This window comes from Triticum dicoccoides, chromosome 1B (assembly GCF_002162155.2).
Source record: "Triticum dicoccoides isolate Atlit2015 ecotype Zavitan chromosome 1B, WEW_v2.0, whole genome shotgun sequence".
Classification (NCBI taxonomy): Eukaryota; Viridiplantae; Streptophyta; class Magnoliopsida; order Poales; family Poaceae; genus Triticum; species Triticum dicoccoides.
Genome location: NC_041381.1, coordinates 86,984,708 through 86,999,661, shown reverse-complemented (window position 1 = coordinate 86,999,661; position 14,954 = coordinate 86,984,708). Strand labels below are relative to the sequence as shown.

The 14,954-nt window shown below is 51.9% G+C and overlaps 1 protein-coding gene and 1 long non-coding RNA gene across 2 annotated transcripts in view; one reads left to right on the top strand and one right to left on the bottom strand.

The window, feature by feature from the left end:
- Positions 1 to 911: 911 nt before the first annotated feature.
- On the bottom strand, positions 912 to 2,292 carry LOC119320998. The gene is made up of 2 exons (XR_005155084.1): positions 2,072 to 2,292; positions 912 to 1,348 (listed from the first exon to the last, which is right to left on the bottom strand). It is a non-coding gene; the product is annotated as an uncharacterized LOC119320998 (long non-coding RNA).
- A 3,142-nt stretch (positions 2,293 to 5,434) lies between these two features.
- The window catches only part of LOC119320989 (very-long-chain aldehyde decarbonylase GL1-5-like), a 16,881-nt gene continuing 7,361 nt past the window's right edge, over positions 5,435 to 14,954 (top strand). The window contains exons 1-3 of the mRNA XM_037594867.1: positions 5,435 to 5,587; positions 5,676 to 5,899; positions 6,022 to 6,254. Of these exons, the coding sequence (XP_037450764.1) occupies positions 5,528 to 5,587; positions 5,676 to 5,899; positions 6,022 to 6,254 (517 nt within the window). The 5' untranslated portion in view covers positions 5,435 to 5,527. The remainder of the gene's footprint in view (positions 5,588 to 5,675; positions 5,900 to 6,021; positions 6,255 to 14,954) is intronic.

Below are 14,954 nucleotides of genomic sequence, written 5' to 3'. Positions count from 1 at the left end.
TATCTAAATGAGCCCGCCCGCCAGTACATTGGAGAAATTAGTAATGAAAAAATGCGACAGACAGGAATCGAACAAGCAACCTATTGCCAGCCCACTAGTTGCGCTAGCCACAATACCAAACACGTACTGAACGTAAAAAAGGGCCACTCAATTTATATGAATTATTTATATTATACAAACATTGTTATAATTCATATATATTATTTCATGACTGTTTATTTTAAATATTCATATATCATTGTTAAATATAATCCATGACTGTGTATTTTCAATTTTTGTTTACAAACAGTTTGAAACACTCATATATTATATTTAAAATAGTGTTTTCCAAATAATTAGTTAATATTTATAAAATAATTTTTTTATCGCATACCTCTCTATATTTATTTTTTGTGCACACATATATTTTTTAGCATGAGGTAATTATAAATAACACATGAACATTTGAATCTAACTTTTATTATTAGATTATTATTTACATTTAAAAAAAATGTGTGCAGCATGGGCCACCTGGCTGAAGCCAATTTATATACATAAGAGTTTTTTTTGTGGGGGGCCATAAGAGTTTTTTCTTTAAATACATAATAACAGAGGGACTATGTTTGTCAGAAAAGCACGTTGGATTAAGCGGCTAGCGCAAGCATCGCCCAAGGGTCAGATAACAGGTTCGACTCACGTAGTGCTCATTTTTATCTCTGTCAGTAATTACTGACAGACGGGCCCACTACTCATAGAGTCATAGTGTCAATGCCACGTTGACGCATATTACGTCTAGGGACAACATTAGCACTGTATTTGCTCGTTCGTGCCAAGTTTTAGAACCAGTTCAGTGTATTTTTCAAGTTTAGGCATCAAAGTGAACATCCGTGACAAGTTCAAGCACCACTAGTGTCTTGAGCTTGTCTCCTTGGTGAAAAAAAGATTCCTCAATTTCAGAAAGGCGATTAATAGGCGCCGGCGCACCGGCCAAACGTTTTGGCCGGTCGCCTGCCAGCTGCGCGATAGTATTCATGTGGCCCGTGCGATTCTAGCATTATCCTCGTCTTAGAACTACTTTGCAGAAAGAAAAGGAAAATTGCACGACCTCCTCAAACCGCTGCAAATCCAGCCTCACTCGTGGCTCCTCCCCGCCGCCTGCTTCCAGCACGTAATGCGCACTTATCGGCGCCGCACTTTTAGGCTCCATCGCGCCGCCGAATCTGGTTGTAGCACTTCGTGGCCCTCGCCCAGCTAGCACTATGCGGCCGAAGAGCTCATTGCTTCACGCCGCCCCGCCGCCGCACCCACCGTCGAGCTCACGACACACGTAGCCGCGGTCGCCGAACGTACTCCATGACTCGTAACCGTCCTGCTCCATTAAACGCATGCAGTAAAAAAAGCTTATTAGTCCCAGGAAAAAGTTGTTAGACGATGCAACTCTTTTATTCGCTGATTCCAACAAAATTTGCTCGCCGGTCGCAGCGCACTAAAAGAACTTTGGTCATCGCAGCTCTAGGTTCGCTGGTTCCATCAAAATTGCTCACCGGATGCAGCAAAAATAAAAACCTGCTTCAGTAGTCGCAACTCTGAAAAACAATAGTTCCAGCAAAAATTGGAACTGGTTCCAGCAAAAATGAAAAGAAATGGCTGCTGGAGGTCGCTGATGCTAGTTCCAGCATTTTGCCTGCACGGTTCCAGCATTCTTGTTGCCCCGTTCCAACGCGCCGTAGTCGCGGTTGCAACATCACGCCCTGTCCGCTCCCCGGCTCGCGGTCACCACGAACGCAGCAAAAAACGCTGTTGGTTCCAGCCCGCGGTCACCACGGGCACAACAAAAGACGCAGCTCTTTCCAGCTCGCGGTCAGCACGAACGCAGCAAAAAACACCGTTGGTTCCAGCTCGCGGTCACCACGGGCACAACAAAAAACGCAGCTCGTTCCAGCACGCGGTCACCACGGGTTGCAGCAAAACGCTGCTGGTTCCAACCTGCGGTCACCATATCCAGCACCGGCGGAGCCGGTCGCAGCAACAAAAAGGTTGCAACCGCAGGTCAGAGGTGCTAGAACAGGTAGAAGAAAAGCTGCGACCACACCTCGGCGCTGCTGGAACCAGGCGACGGAGACGCTGTGCGGCGAGATGTTTTGCACCCACCGGCAACATGTTTTGCTGGAACCGGCCAAACAAAAGTCGTAACTGGCAAAACAAAGCAAAAAAAGCCTAGCAGGGCGGCAGTGAGTGGTCGACGGCGGCGAGAGTGGTGGGAGCGAGCTCGCTGTTCCCTGCTGCAGACGGTATGGGTGTGGACGGCGGAGAGAGGAAGAGACGCGATGATTTGAAGTGGACAGGGGATAAAGAGATAAGGCTCCTTTGGTTTAGAGGAATTTCATAGGAATTCTAGAGGATAGGATTCTTATTGAATTTTTTTTTAGAGCCCTTTGGTTCATAGGAATGGATTCCTATTCCTACATAGGATTGGTTCCTATCCTCCACATTTCATAGGAAAATAAAAAAGAGCCTAGACTCAATGGAAAAATTCCTTTGGTGTCAACCAAATGACATCTTGTTTCCTATTCCTACTCATAGAATTTGAGATACATGTTATCTCATTTCCTACAAGATTCCTATTCCTATGATAATCTTATCCTATGAACCAAAGGAGGCCTAAGTTGTGGCTAGGCCACAGATGCACGTGCGCATGTTTTTTTTTAATTAGCGAGCCAGCGTGGAGCGACCGGCGCAAGGTTCGGCCGGTGCTCCGGCCCCAAACGTTTCCCTTTCGGAAAAGGGTCCTTAAAAAATATTAACAAGGCATGCAACTACTTCCTCTGTTTTTAAATATAAGTCTTTGTAGAAATTCCACTATGAACTACATACGAATGTATACAGATGCATTTTAAGGATGGATTCATTAATTCTGTTTCGTATATAGTCCACCCAGTAGAATCTCTACAAAGACTTACATTTAGAAACAGAGGAAGTACAATAAGAGCGCCACATAAATCAATTTCTCAGCTAGATCCTCCTTTCCTGTTGGTCATGATATTTTAGTCACGGTGAAGTGGTCAACACTGCAACAGTTAGGCAGAATTGTTGTTTTGCTTGTTTTCTTCCAAAATCATTAGTTTTTATGCCATTGCTTGGTGCTATCATTTTACGTAAACTGACTACTAAATGGATCCGAGTTGTAATCACTTGGTAGAATAGATGTTATTTTCGCCGAGACCCATTTTTGCTATAGCTTCAGTTGTTATAATACTATGCAAGACTAGTTGCCGACTACATCCACTTTTAAAAAAGTAGTTGATCCTCCATTATCGGATTGAAGTCTTTCTTTACTCGCAAAAAAAACAGAGAGAAGGATTGAAGCCTTTCTCATGTGAGTATTTAATTAAAAACTACCACATTTCAGAAACTACCACTTTATAAATTTGTGTCCTTTTTACTAACCCGTGGCAAAAAACTATCAGTTTCAAAAAATGACCAGTTTAAGAAATTTAAACACGTTTTTGACATGTGGGGCCCACCCGTCAGGGCTGATGTGGCAGGAAAGCCAACTCCATTATTCTAGTCCGTTAAGTTGACCGCTATGACAGGTGGGGCCCACACGTCATTCTTCTTCCTCCTCCCTCACTCTGGCATTTTAGCAAACACCTCTGGCATTTTAACAAACACCTCATCTTCCACCCTGCGCGCTTGTTCCACCCAGCCTCGGACCCCGTGGGCTCGAAGTAGGCGAGGTTCATTTCGTCGTCGGCGGTGGCCGTGGCGAGCCACTCGTCGAGCGTGACCGCCGCCCTCGCGTCCACCGTGCGCACACCGGTATCGTTGCATTGACACCCCGAGCCACACGAACCCGATGCTGGAGTTCGGCCGCCGCCTGGCGCGCCAGGGCCTCCGCCCAACGTTCGTCTCCACCCGTCACGTGCTCTCCTCCACCCCACCCCCTGGCGTGCCCTTCCGCGTGGCCGCCATCTTCGATGGATTCGACGCCGGTGGCTTCGCCTCGTGCCCGGACCCCGCCGAGTACTTCTCCCGGCTGGAGGCCGCGGGGTCCGAGACGCTGCGCAACCTCCTGTTGTCGGAGGAGACGACCGCAGTGCGCTTGCTGGTGTACGACTCGCACCTACCGTGGGCGGGGCGGGTGGCGCGGGCCGCCGGCGTGCCCGCCGCGGTGTTCTTCTCGTAGCCATGCGTGGTGAACATCGTCTACGGGGAGGTGTGGGCGGGGCGGCTGGCGCTGCCGGTGACGGACGGGCGTGCACTACTAGGGAAAAGCCTAGCAGTAGCGCGCGTTTTAGGTGTATCGGTAGCGCGGGGTGCCGCGCTACTGATACGGCGCTACAACTAACGTGTATCAGCGTGGTGACCCGTGCTACTGCTATACATGGCTAGCAGCAGCGGGCTTTTGGGCAACTCGCTACTACTAATATCTGCAGTGCTTTAGTTCAGGACGCGGTGGATGATTGCCTCTAGGTGGGCGACATGGACGACACCAGTGCTCGCCGTGGGGCACGAAGACAAGGTGTTCGTTGAAATGACCAAGAGAGATATAGGAGGAGGAAGAAGAAGCTACTGATGTGTGGGGCCCACATGTCATAACGGTCAACTTAACAGTCAAAATAAACGGTGTTTCCTGCCACATCAGCCCTGATGGGTGGCCCCCACTTGTCAGTGTTTAAATCTTCTAAACTGGTCATTTTTCGAAAGTGCTAGTTTTTTGGTACGGGTTAGTAAAAAGGGATCCCTAGTAAAAAGTGATAGTTTTTGGCATAAATTTGTGAAGTGGTAGTTTTTGGACATGGTTTCATGAAATATGTTAGTTTTTGGTTAAATACTCTTCTTGTGCACTATTAGTGAGTACGTACTCACTAATGGTTTTGCATCAAACAAAATTATCTTTAAAATTCGTCCCATCTTAATTTTTTTTCATCCTCCACCACTGGTCCCAATTACGACTATATTTAGACTACCCCTCCATCCCATAATATAAGAACATTTTTGCATTAGTGTAGTATTAAAAACGTTCTTATATTATAGAACGGCGGGAGTATTTGCTTGTGTCCCTTAAAAGACCACCCCACAAATTCAATTTTATGATCCACACTGGTCCGTGAATTCTACCCGTAACAGCACGTCCCCATATTCCGTCCACCCAAAAAAGAAAACCGTCCCCATTTGTAGCGTTACACCATATAGCTGTGCGGACGATTTTGTGGATCGGAGCACACCGCTCTCATTAAATCAGAGGCTACCTCCAAGAGGGAAAAAATCAAAGAGGCTAGCCCTAAGAGGAAAAAATCAAGCAGAGGATTGGAGTTTGGACCAATTTGTGGTTACCTATTGCGGCCAACCCATTCAAGTGTAGTTATGTTGACACCAACGTAGGATGTTAGACCACCTGCTTTACATCCACCCACATAACGGGCCTATAAATCGAGTGGATACAGCGGTCATCTCGTCGCCACAGCCCACAGGTGGCAAAGAGCCATCATATCATAGGCATCTCCTCGCTGAGTGGTACGTACGTAGTAGTACCATCTAGCTTGCGATGGCTACGAACCCCGGCATCCTCAGCGAGTGGCCATGGAAGAGGCTCGGCAGCTTCAAGGTACGTACCTAGCAGTAGCAGATTTGCACCTCCTCGATCGCAAGCAATCCAACATATATTGTGGATGAGATGACGAATGCATATGCAGTATCTTGTGCTGGCGCCATGGGTGGCGCACGGGTGCCACCTCGCGGCGACCGAGGGGTGGAGGGAGCTGGACCTGGGCTACGTCGCCATCCTCCCGTCGATGCTGCTCCGGGCGCTCCACGACCAGGCATGGATCACCGTGTCCCGCCTCTACAACGCGCGCGGGAAGCGCCAGATCGTCGACCGCGGCATCGAGTTCGATCAGGTCGACCGCGAGCGCAACTGGTACGTATATATGCTCCTACATATGCTCTAGTAGCTGGTCGACTTATATCCACCAAAAGGATAATAAGAAAACGTACTAACGTTGCATGTGTTTACATGTGTGTGTATAATGCGCACGGCAGGGACGATCAGATCATCCTGAGCGCCATCCTGCTGCTCCTGGGCGCGGTGTACATGCCGGGCGGGCAGAACCTGCCATGGTGGAGGACTGACGGCGCGGTGCTGCTGCTGCTGCTGCACGCCGGCCCGGTCGAGTTCCTCTACTACTGGTTCCACCGCGCGCTGCACCACCACTTCCTCTACACGCGCTACCATTCGCACCACCACGCCTCCATCGTCACCGAGCCAATCACATGTGAGGCCCCCTCGCGCCCTCACTTAACATGCTTTTTTCCGACGTGACCCTCGCTTATAACATGCTTAATTAATTAGCCGGTGAGCTATCACATGGTTTAACCCCGTCTAACACATGCAGCGTAATCATCAATCAAAATTCTCAACCTGTTACCTGTACTTTCAATATGTTTGAAACATTCAGAGGGTGACCCCACCAACAGTTCCGACATAGGAACTGCTGCCAACGCTGTCCGTACCCAAAGACACACCTGGCTATTATACTGTATCACTAGATTTGTCGTTTTTCCACCTCTCTGAAGGTGACCTCTTCCCATTTGATGTCACTCGTCAACAACTCTTGGAAGGCCTCGCTTCTTAGCCAGGAGAGCGCTTAGGCCAACTCCAACACGCCTAATGCACATTTTGTCTGTTTTTTTTTTAACTGGCCAGCCAAGGCTGGTGTTTCATTGATTAAGCAGGGAGCAGATGACAAAATGACAAAGGCGATGATCCAGGCATCAAGGAGTAAAGAAAAACTACTAAAAAAGAGAAAAACATAGGCGGAGGTGCCTGAGGCACCGAGAGCTAAAACCCTAAAATCTCACGGCGGATCCCCGAAGGGGCTCTGAATGTGCTTGAAACCTCCCTGTTGCCAAAGACAGAACTCTCTCCTGATGGCCTTGATGACATCTTGCGCCGTCGCCTCTTGTTTCCTGAAAACGCGGCTGTTGCGCTCCTGCCAAACTTTCCAAAGCACGAGCATAATTAGTGACTTGATCCCTTTAGCATGCGCTGGCTGCGTCGCTGCTACCATGGCCTCCATAATTTCCAGCGAGCTGTTGTCGATGTACTCGCACGCAATGCTGAGCCCCTGCAGTGCTGTCAGGAGAATAAACTTGCCCAGATTGTCTTTGCAAAGGGGCAACTCCAGAACAGGTGCCCCGCCGTCTCCAGGTTTCTCAAACACAGCTGGCAAAAGTAGCAGTTTGGCCAGCCCCTGCGTTGGAGACGATCATTGCACCACAGCCGGGTTTGGTGGAGGAGCCACGCAAACATCTTCAGCTTGGCTGGAGCCCATGCTTAACAGATCATGGCCTGATATGTTACCGACGTCGAACCCAAAAACTGGATGGCATAGGCCGAGCGGGAGCTGTACTGGCCTGACCCCTCCGAGCTCCAGCGTATTTGGTCCTGCTCTTCTACCTGAAGGTTGAGCTGCCAGAGAGTCGATGCAGGGAGATAACCTCGCTGACAAGGTCGACGCTGTTGCCATGCGCTAGGTCCAAAACCCAGCGGTCGCCGCTGATGGCTTGCACCATAGTTCTGCCCTTGCGCCTGGAGTGCTTGAAGACAGACGGGAAGCAGAACTTCAGCGGCACCGGCCCTAGCCATGAGCAGTGCCACAAGCTCGCCGTTTTGCCGTTGTCGACAGTAACAGCCGTCGCTGCGTTGAAAAGAGCATGATCCGAGGCATCGCATGGTGGCTCCGTACCCACCCAAGGCCGAGTGGGGTTTTTCCAACTGTGCCATAGCCATCTCAGCCGAAGCGCGCGGCTGAACTTTGATAGGTTCAGGACACCGAGTCCGCCGTGCTCAACCGGGGAGCAGACCCGTTCCCAGCTAACCTTGCAGCTACCGCCCGAGACTTCTTGATCCTTTCCCCAGAGAAAACGCCGCCTGCACTTGTCAATTTCCTTCAGCAGCTTCTTTGGGACTTGGAAGCGCTGTAAGAGGTTGGGCAGGGCCGAGAGGACGCAGCGGACCAGAGCGCGCCTGCCCGCCATGGACAGCATTCGTCCCTTCCACCCCGCTAGCCGGGCACGGATACGATCAAGGATGAACTGTAGGTGAACTAGGCGAAGCCGTCCCGTCGTTACTGGAAGACCTAGGTACCTAATTGGAAAGGGGGCGATCGGGCCGCGAAACGCCTGGAAAACATACTGCAGGTCGATGTTGTTGCAGTGGATCGGCGTGGCCGTGGACTTGGCAAGGTTGATCCGAAGGCCCGAGGCGTCGCCGAAATTTTGCAGGATATGCATCAGGTGATCGATCTCCTCCTTGTCGGGGTTTGCGAAGATGATCGCGTCGTCGGCGTACAGACTCACCCTGAGCTTTACCTCCCTACGAGGAACTGGCATGATCTCCAGGGCTTCCTCGACAGCTTGCAGCAGGCGGTGTATGGGGTCGATCGCGATTATGAAGAGGAGGGGGGACAGTGGGTCTCCCTGCCTGAGGCCCCGTCGATGGAGGATGCGCGCGCCTGGTGACCCGTTGAGGAGGATGGCCGATGATGAGGTGGCGAGGAGGAGCAAAATCCAATCCCGCCAGCGTGCACTAAACCCTAGTCTTGTGAGCAACTCTAGTAGATACTCCCAGGAGACATTGTCAAAGGCTCTCGAGATGTCAAGTTTCAAGAGGACCGCCGTGTGTTTTACTGTGGTGCAGGCTCTTGACGCAGTTCGGGACATATACAAAGCTGTCATGCAGGCATCTGGTCTTCAGGAAAGTCGTCTGTGCGGGCGAGACGATAGACTGCACCATAGAGGCTAGACGGAGCGAGAGAACTTTGGAGATCAACTTGGCAATTGAATGGATCAGGCTAATTGGTCTGTAGTCAGCAATGCAGCTTGCTCCATCTTTCTTGGGGATGAGCGCGATGATCGCAGTGTTCAGAGCCCCAAAATTTTGCCCGGCCAGGTGGTAGAACTGCTGAAACGCGTGCATGATGTCTTCTTTGATGATGCTCCAGCAGCTACGGAAGAACATCCCGCAGAATCCGTCAGGCCCAGGCGATTTTTTCGCCGGTGAATCCCTGATCGCCGCCCAAACCTCGTCTTCAGAGAACGGGTTGTCCAGTCCGTTTGCTTGTAGCGTGGGCATACGCAGCTCATCCCAGTTGACCGATGTAGCTCGATGTTGAGAGGATACTAGGATGCAGTTGAAGTGCTCGTGAATTGCCTCTTGCTTCTCTGCATGTGCAGTCACAATGTTGTCTCCCACTTTCAGGGCGTTGATGAAGTTCTTGCGTCTTCTCGAGCTGATCTTGGCCATGAAAAACTTGGTGGGGGCGTCTCCCGCACGCAGCCAGGTGAGCCGGGAGGCCTGCCTTTTCCTGCAGCGTTCGATTGCCGCAAGACCCAACAGCTTGATCTTCAGGCCCTTCCCGAGCTCTGCCTCTGCCGTCGAGAGCCGCCGGCTCTCTTGGGAAACATCCAGGCGCAGAATGACTTCACAGGCGATGTGGAACTGAATCCTCGTGTCCCCGATCAGGCTGTTGCTCCAGATTTTCAGGTCCTTGGCGACACGACTCATTTTGGTGCGCAGTCGGGCGAAGGCGCAGGTGGTGGCCATCGGCTAAACGGCCGAAGACGTTCGTATTAATAGATAGAATTGGTATAACTAATGGATTGATTGTATTGCATTGAGGCCTCGGCTGGTATATATAAGAGTACATGACTAGGGGTGCAAGGCAACCCCGGATACATATGGCAATCTACGATATGAATATCTACAACTACCAAATATACTATAACATCCCCCCGCAGTCACAGCGGGAGCACCGCAGACGGTGAGACTGGAGAAGATAACCGGCGAGTAACTCATGCAGATGGTAGCCCTTTGTGCTGATGTCGAGGAAACCGAGCCGTAGGGTGTATAGTCATGGTGGAGGGTGCCGTGCGTAGGGTAGCCGTGGTTGACGTGGAGCTGTCGAGGTTGCCGAGGGTAAGGAGGAAGCCACCTAGGACGAAGACGGCGATACATCGAGGCAGTCGAAGAGGGGGTCGATGCCGAAGTCGATGCAGTCCGGAGCCGACGGGCGAGACAGGCTCGGGTTTGCTAGGCCCAAAAAATGCCTCGGGGACGATGGCACGCACCGGTGTTGCCAATACTGGACATGCGAGGGAGGGTGCACACCAAGCGTTGTCGTCGGAGGGACCAGCAGAGAAGGCCTCCGCAAAGGTCGCATGCGCACAATGGCGGGGTAGAAGATGCCGATGCAGCCCGCAATTGTCGGAGTAGACGAAGGGGAGGAACGAGACGACGACCCTGACGACGAGGTGGTGCTGGACGAAGCGAAGAGGTGAACCCGGACGATCTGGTGCAAGGCCTGATGATCCATATGATGCGGCGGCGGAGCTCGAAGGAGACGGCGAAGAACTCGAACAACTTGATGAAGACCACGCGCACAAGGTGCGCGCTGACGTAGTCGTAGACGATGTCGAGGACGTAGTCGATGGCGATGAAGATGCAATGGCGGAGAGGACCAGGGAGAACGGCGCTGCAAACGACGCAGCCGCAACCCTCGTGTCGGTGGAGATGCACGCGTACTGAAGACACTCGTCCCAAATCCGTACGTGTCGCGACCGTACGCCGGTCAGTTGATCAGACCGACAACGCACGTGTGAGACGACGGACGACAATGCTGTGCAGGTCGGAGTCATGGCGGAGAAGTCGGGGACGACCGGCTTGGGGACCGTGTTGCGGAGGAGCCTGGCGGCGCTGCGGGTGGTGCCCCGCCGCGCATCGCACACCAGCCCGGATGACACGGGTGTTGAAGGAGAACAACCGGTGATGATGTCGAAGAAGAGGCGTGGGATGGACGGGCGGTGGGCGACTCAATCTCGATCATTGATCGAGTAAAAAATCAGAGAAACTACCAAAAAGAAATCAGCAGCAACAAATCTCCGTATAGACCTCCGGGGTGGCCGGATGGAAGGGTGGCCTGCCATGGGACTGGTCGACGGCAGGTGGAGGGCGCCCGTGGAAGCCCTAGCTGCCACCACGGCAGCGTGGGGAAGAACACGTGCGCCACAAGGAGACCGCGGCTGCTACCACGGCGGCGCGGATCGGGGTCGTCGTCGACGGCCTCCATGACGGATGACAAGGTACACTTCGATCTGCTGCTGCTGGACACGAGACGGCGGTGGATTAACTCGATCCGCCACAGAGGAGGGCACTGCCCCCAGCGGAGGTCATATGGAACCTCCCCGGGGGCGCGCTGATTGCGCACCGTGATGGACGGCCGGTGGCGCGAGAAGAACGGGGGTGCGTGAGAAGCAGCGGAAGAATTAGGTTTTGTGGCCAAGGATCCGAACCTAACCTCGTGATACCATATTAACAGATAGAATTGATATAACTGATGGATTGATTGTATTGCATTGAGGCCTCGACCGGTATATATAAGAGTACAGTACTAGGGGTGCAAGGCAACCCCGGATACATATGGCAGTCTACGATATGAATATCTACAACTACCAAATATACTCTAACAGTTCGGTTTCGTCCGACAGGCCGTAGGTTGGCCGACGCTTGTGAGAGTCGGTCATTTAAAAAATAATTTAATTCAAATATTTTTTTAAAATATAAACTTTATATTTAAAACGCTGGTGAAAGTCTAGTTACACTAACTAAAACTTAGAAAATAACATAAAAAATTAAAAGAAGCAGCCCGTGGCCCTAGGCGGCGGTGTTGTCCTCTTCGTTGGTCAGGACGATGAACATTGACGCCTGCATCCAGGAAAAGACCTGTTGGTAGGCCGCGAGCACGTCGTGCTCCATGACAAACCACCCATCCTAGTACGGTGAGTTTGCCGTGTAGTTTGGGTGGTAGAGGAGCTCGGGCAGCTCAGATCTTGACCGCGCGCGCGTGGTCAGATTGCGGCACTGTCGGCACCAGAATGAGGTGCTAGCCGTGCGGGAGTTTGACGCCCGACCACTACAAAGGCACACGGTACTCCTAGTTAGTGGCAATGGTGCACGGGAATGTACATGTGCTGGCGTGCTAGCCGGCCCCGCACCGCCATCATGAAGTTGGCCGAGCGAAGCCTCAACGATGACCCGGCTTCATGGTCATGCTTGCCACGCTTGCTGAAGAAGACCATGGTGGCGGCGGTCAGGGTTCATGTCGGCTGCCCAGGGAGCAAGCGTAGGTGGGGGATGGAAGTGGATGGGGCGGTCGCCCATGGTACGCTTGCCATTAAAATGAACGGGTCCATACACTTCCTAGGGTTGACAAGCGGGCCTGGGCGCATGTGTGGCATTGAATAGGACTGGAGGCGGTGGTTGGGCGACTGGCACGCGGGCCCGAGGCAGACATCGAGAGGACCCCGGTTCATCCATATCGTGTTTGTGTGGACGCAAATCGGACCCAAAATTGGATCAGAAGGGCATTCGGACGGACACGAAGTGGACAATATTTGCAGTGAGAGCGACACGTTGGTTCGTGGTTTTTGGCCGCCCGGACCCAAACGGACACGTGTGGACCAAATGGGTCGGCACGTTGGAGTTGTCCTTAGCTCTGGTTCGATAAGTTCTGTGTGCCATGCATGTGCATATACTTCTTGCCATTGCACCCCCCCCACCCGGTCAGTCAGGTGGCTCTCGCTTCAGGCTACGGGTCCCTCGCGCCCTTGGTCTCATCTTCAGCCATCGTCTCACCCCAAGGTGCTCCAATTTTCTCTGGCCTCCAAGACGTGGACCATTGGCAATGGCAGCTCTTGCCATTTTTGGGTCGATCCTTGGCTCGACGGCAATTTCATCCTCAGCCTCGCACCTACCGTGGTGGCACTTGTGCTTAGTAAGAGGCAGCGCTCCTCACGGATGGCAAGATCATGCACGACGACCGTGCTTGGATATTTGACATCCAGGAGCCTTGGGGCCGGTCGCCACCGTCGAATGTGTCGACCTTTGGCGCCAGCTACAACATGTGATGCCAACCCCGCAACCAGATACGATCCGATGACGCCGGACTGAGAATGGAGTTTACTCGGCGCCCTCATGCTATAATGCGCTATTCTTGGGTTCTACTTCTTCCTCGCATTGGCGCCTGATTTGCAAGACCTGGGCACCCCTATTCGTCAAATTCTTCCTTTGACTGGCATCCTAAAACAGATGTTGGACCGCCGATTGCCTCGTCTGTCGCAGTCTGCCTCATGAGCTGACTTGCATCCTCTGCTCCTAGGAGCCCGAGACGCTTCACCACATCCTCGTGGGCTGTGTCTTCGCTCGGGTTACTTGGCACGAGGTTCTCTCCCGGGGCCGCCCCACAACTCTCCCGACAGATGGATCGTTTAGCTTCTTCGACTGGTTGTCCACGGTCTTGGACGCTACTCCGGCACCCCTGCGACGTGGCCTGGCCTCCATCGCCACCTTCACTGGCTGGTCACTTTGGTGACACCGCAACGCCGCAATCTTCGACAAGACTACACCCTCTTCCTCGACACTTGTTTGCATGATCAAGGAGGAGGCTCGCTCCTGGGCAGCTTCCGGAGCCAAAGGACTAAATATATTAATCCCTGTAACTTGAGTTACTACTTTTGGCGCTGAGCTGTTAGAATTAATCCGAGGTATACCGTCGATCATTCGAGGACCAAGCAATCACACAAACATGACACTGAGATTTGTTAACGAGGTTCATCGATATGGCTACATCCCCGGGGCTTGACTACGGGCGCTCCTCTCCATGACACCGCTACAATACCGCACCCCGGCTGCCCGAACGCCGGCACACGCCGTCGGCTCCCCCGCGTGCCCGAGCTATTATGTTGGCATAGGTTACATCGTGTGTCTACCCCGCTATGTATGATAGACCTAGGATATAAGTGTCCTACTTGGACACTACTCTATATCCTATCTAAACACAATACAACTACAAGTCCAATTGTAACCTACCTTATACAATAATATTCGACACAACTCTAACAAACTCCGCCTTGGTGAATATCCTTCACGACCTTGAATTTATCCATGCGTCGAACCTCCATATACATTGGACTTGAGATACGCCATGAGCAGCGCTGCTACTCCAAGACTCCATGTGACTCCACCTGCAACTGTAGTCCCTTCTCGTCTTCTTCACAGTCAACACTCGAGCAAAATTAAGTTCCTCGTTACTCTACCTTGTGTTCTCAACTTCCGGAGTATCGTCCAACGCCATCACACATCGACCACTGTCTGCGTGAAAATGAACAACCCACATATTGGACGCCACGTATAAGAGTTACTTGAACTCAACATCACTGTTCTTTCTTGACTGCTTGTCTAAAACTTGAAGGAATTTCACCGTCGCCCTGTGTCATCCTGAGTCAAATTCACAGTTGTCTCACCCTTTTCCCGGATAGTCTCTGGCATATGTCCCACAGCTACAGCACTCCGCCTCCTTCTGTATTTGTCATCCGCACTTTGCCATGTGCATTGAACACCACAGAATATACGGCCATGTACTCTCTCAGCCTTTGACATTAAGACTTCCCGCCACTTTTGCAGATTCTCCATGGTCAACTCATGTCCGTCAACCGGCACCGATAGACCCATTCACACTTGAACCCGGTACTCGTCAACACTGTTTCAGCACCCCTGCACAATTTGTCTGACCACATGTCTAACCACCAGTCTCTTGGTCTGTCGCTATGTCCCATGCTTACTGCACGCCTTGCCGCTATCATCGCGTCGAGCCTTTGCTGTCCCGGTCGAGTCTCCCGGGTCGCGAACCCACACACTCAAACCCCTATTGCAGAGAACCACCGATCATCACCGACCGATGCCGAGTATCACGTCTTCATCAGACTACTGGTACCCAATCCGATCCATGTGCCTCTCGCTTTCCTGCTGAAATAGGCTTCGACTCTCCATGCATTTATGTCGTAGCCCCTCCATCAGCTCAGAGTGAAGTCATCCATCAGACTCCAGCACCACCTTCAACATGACTCCATGGTGGTTG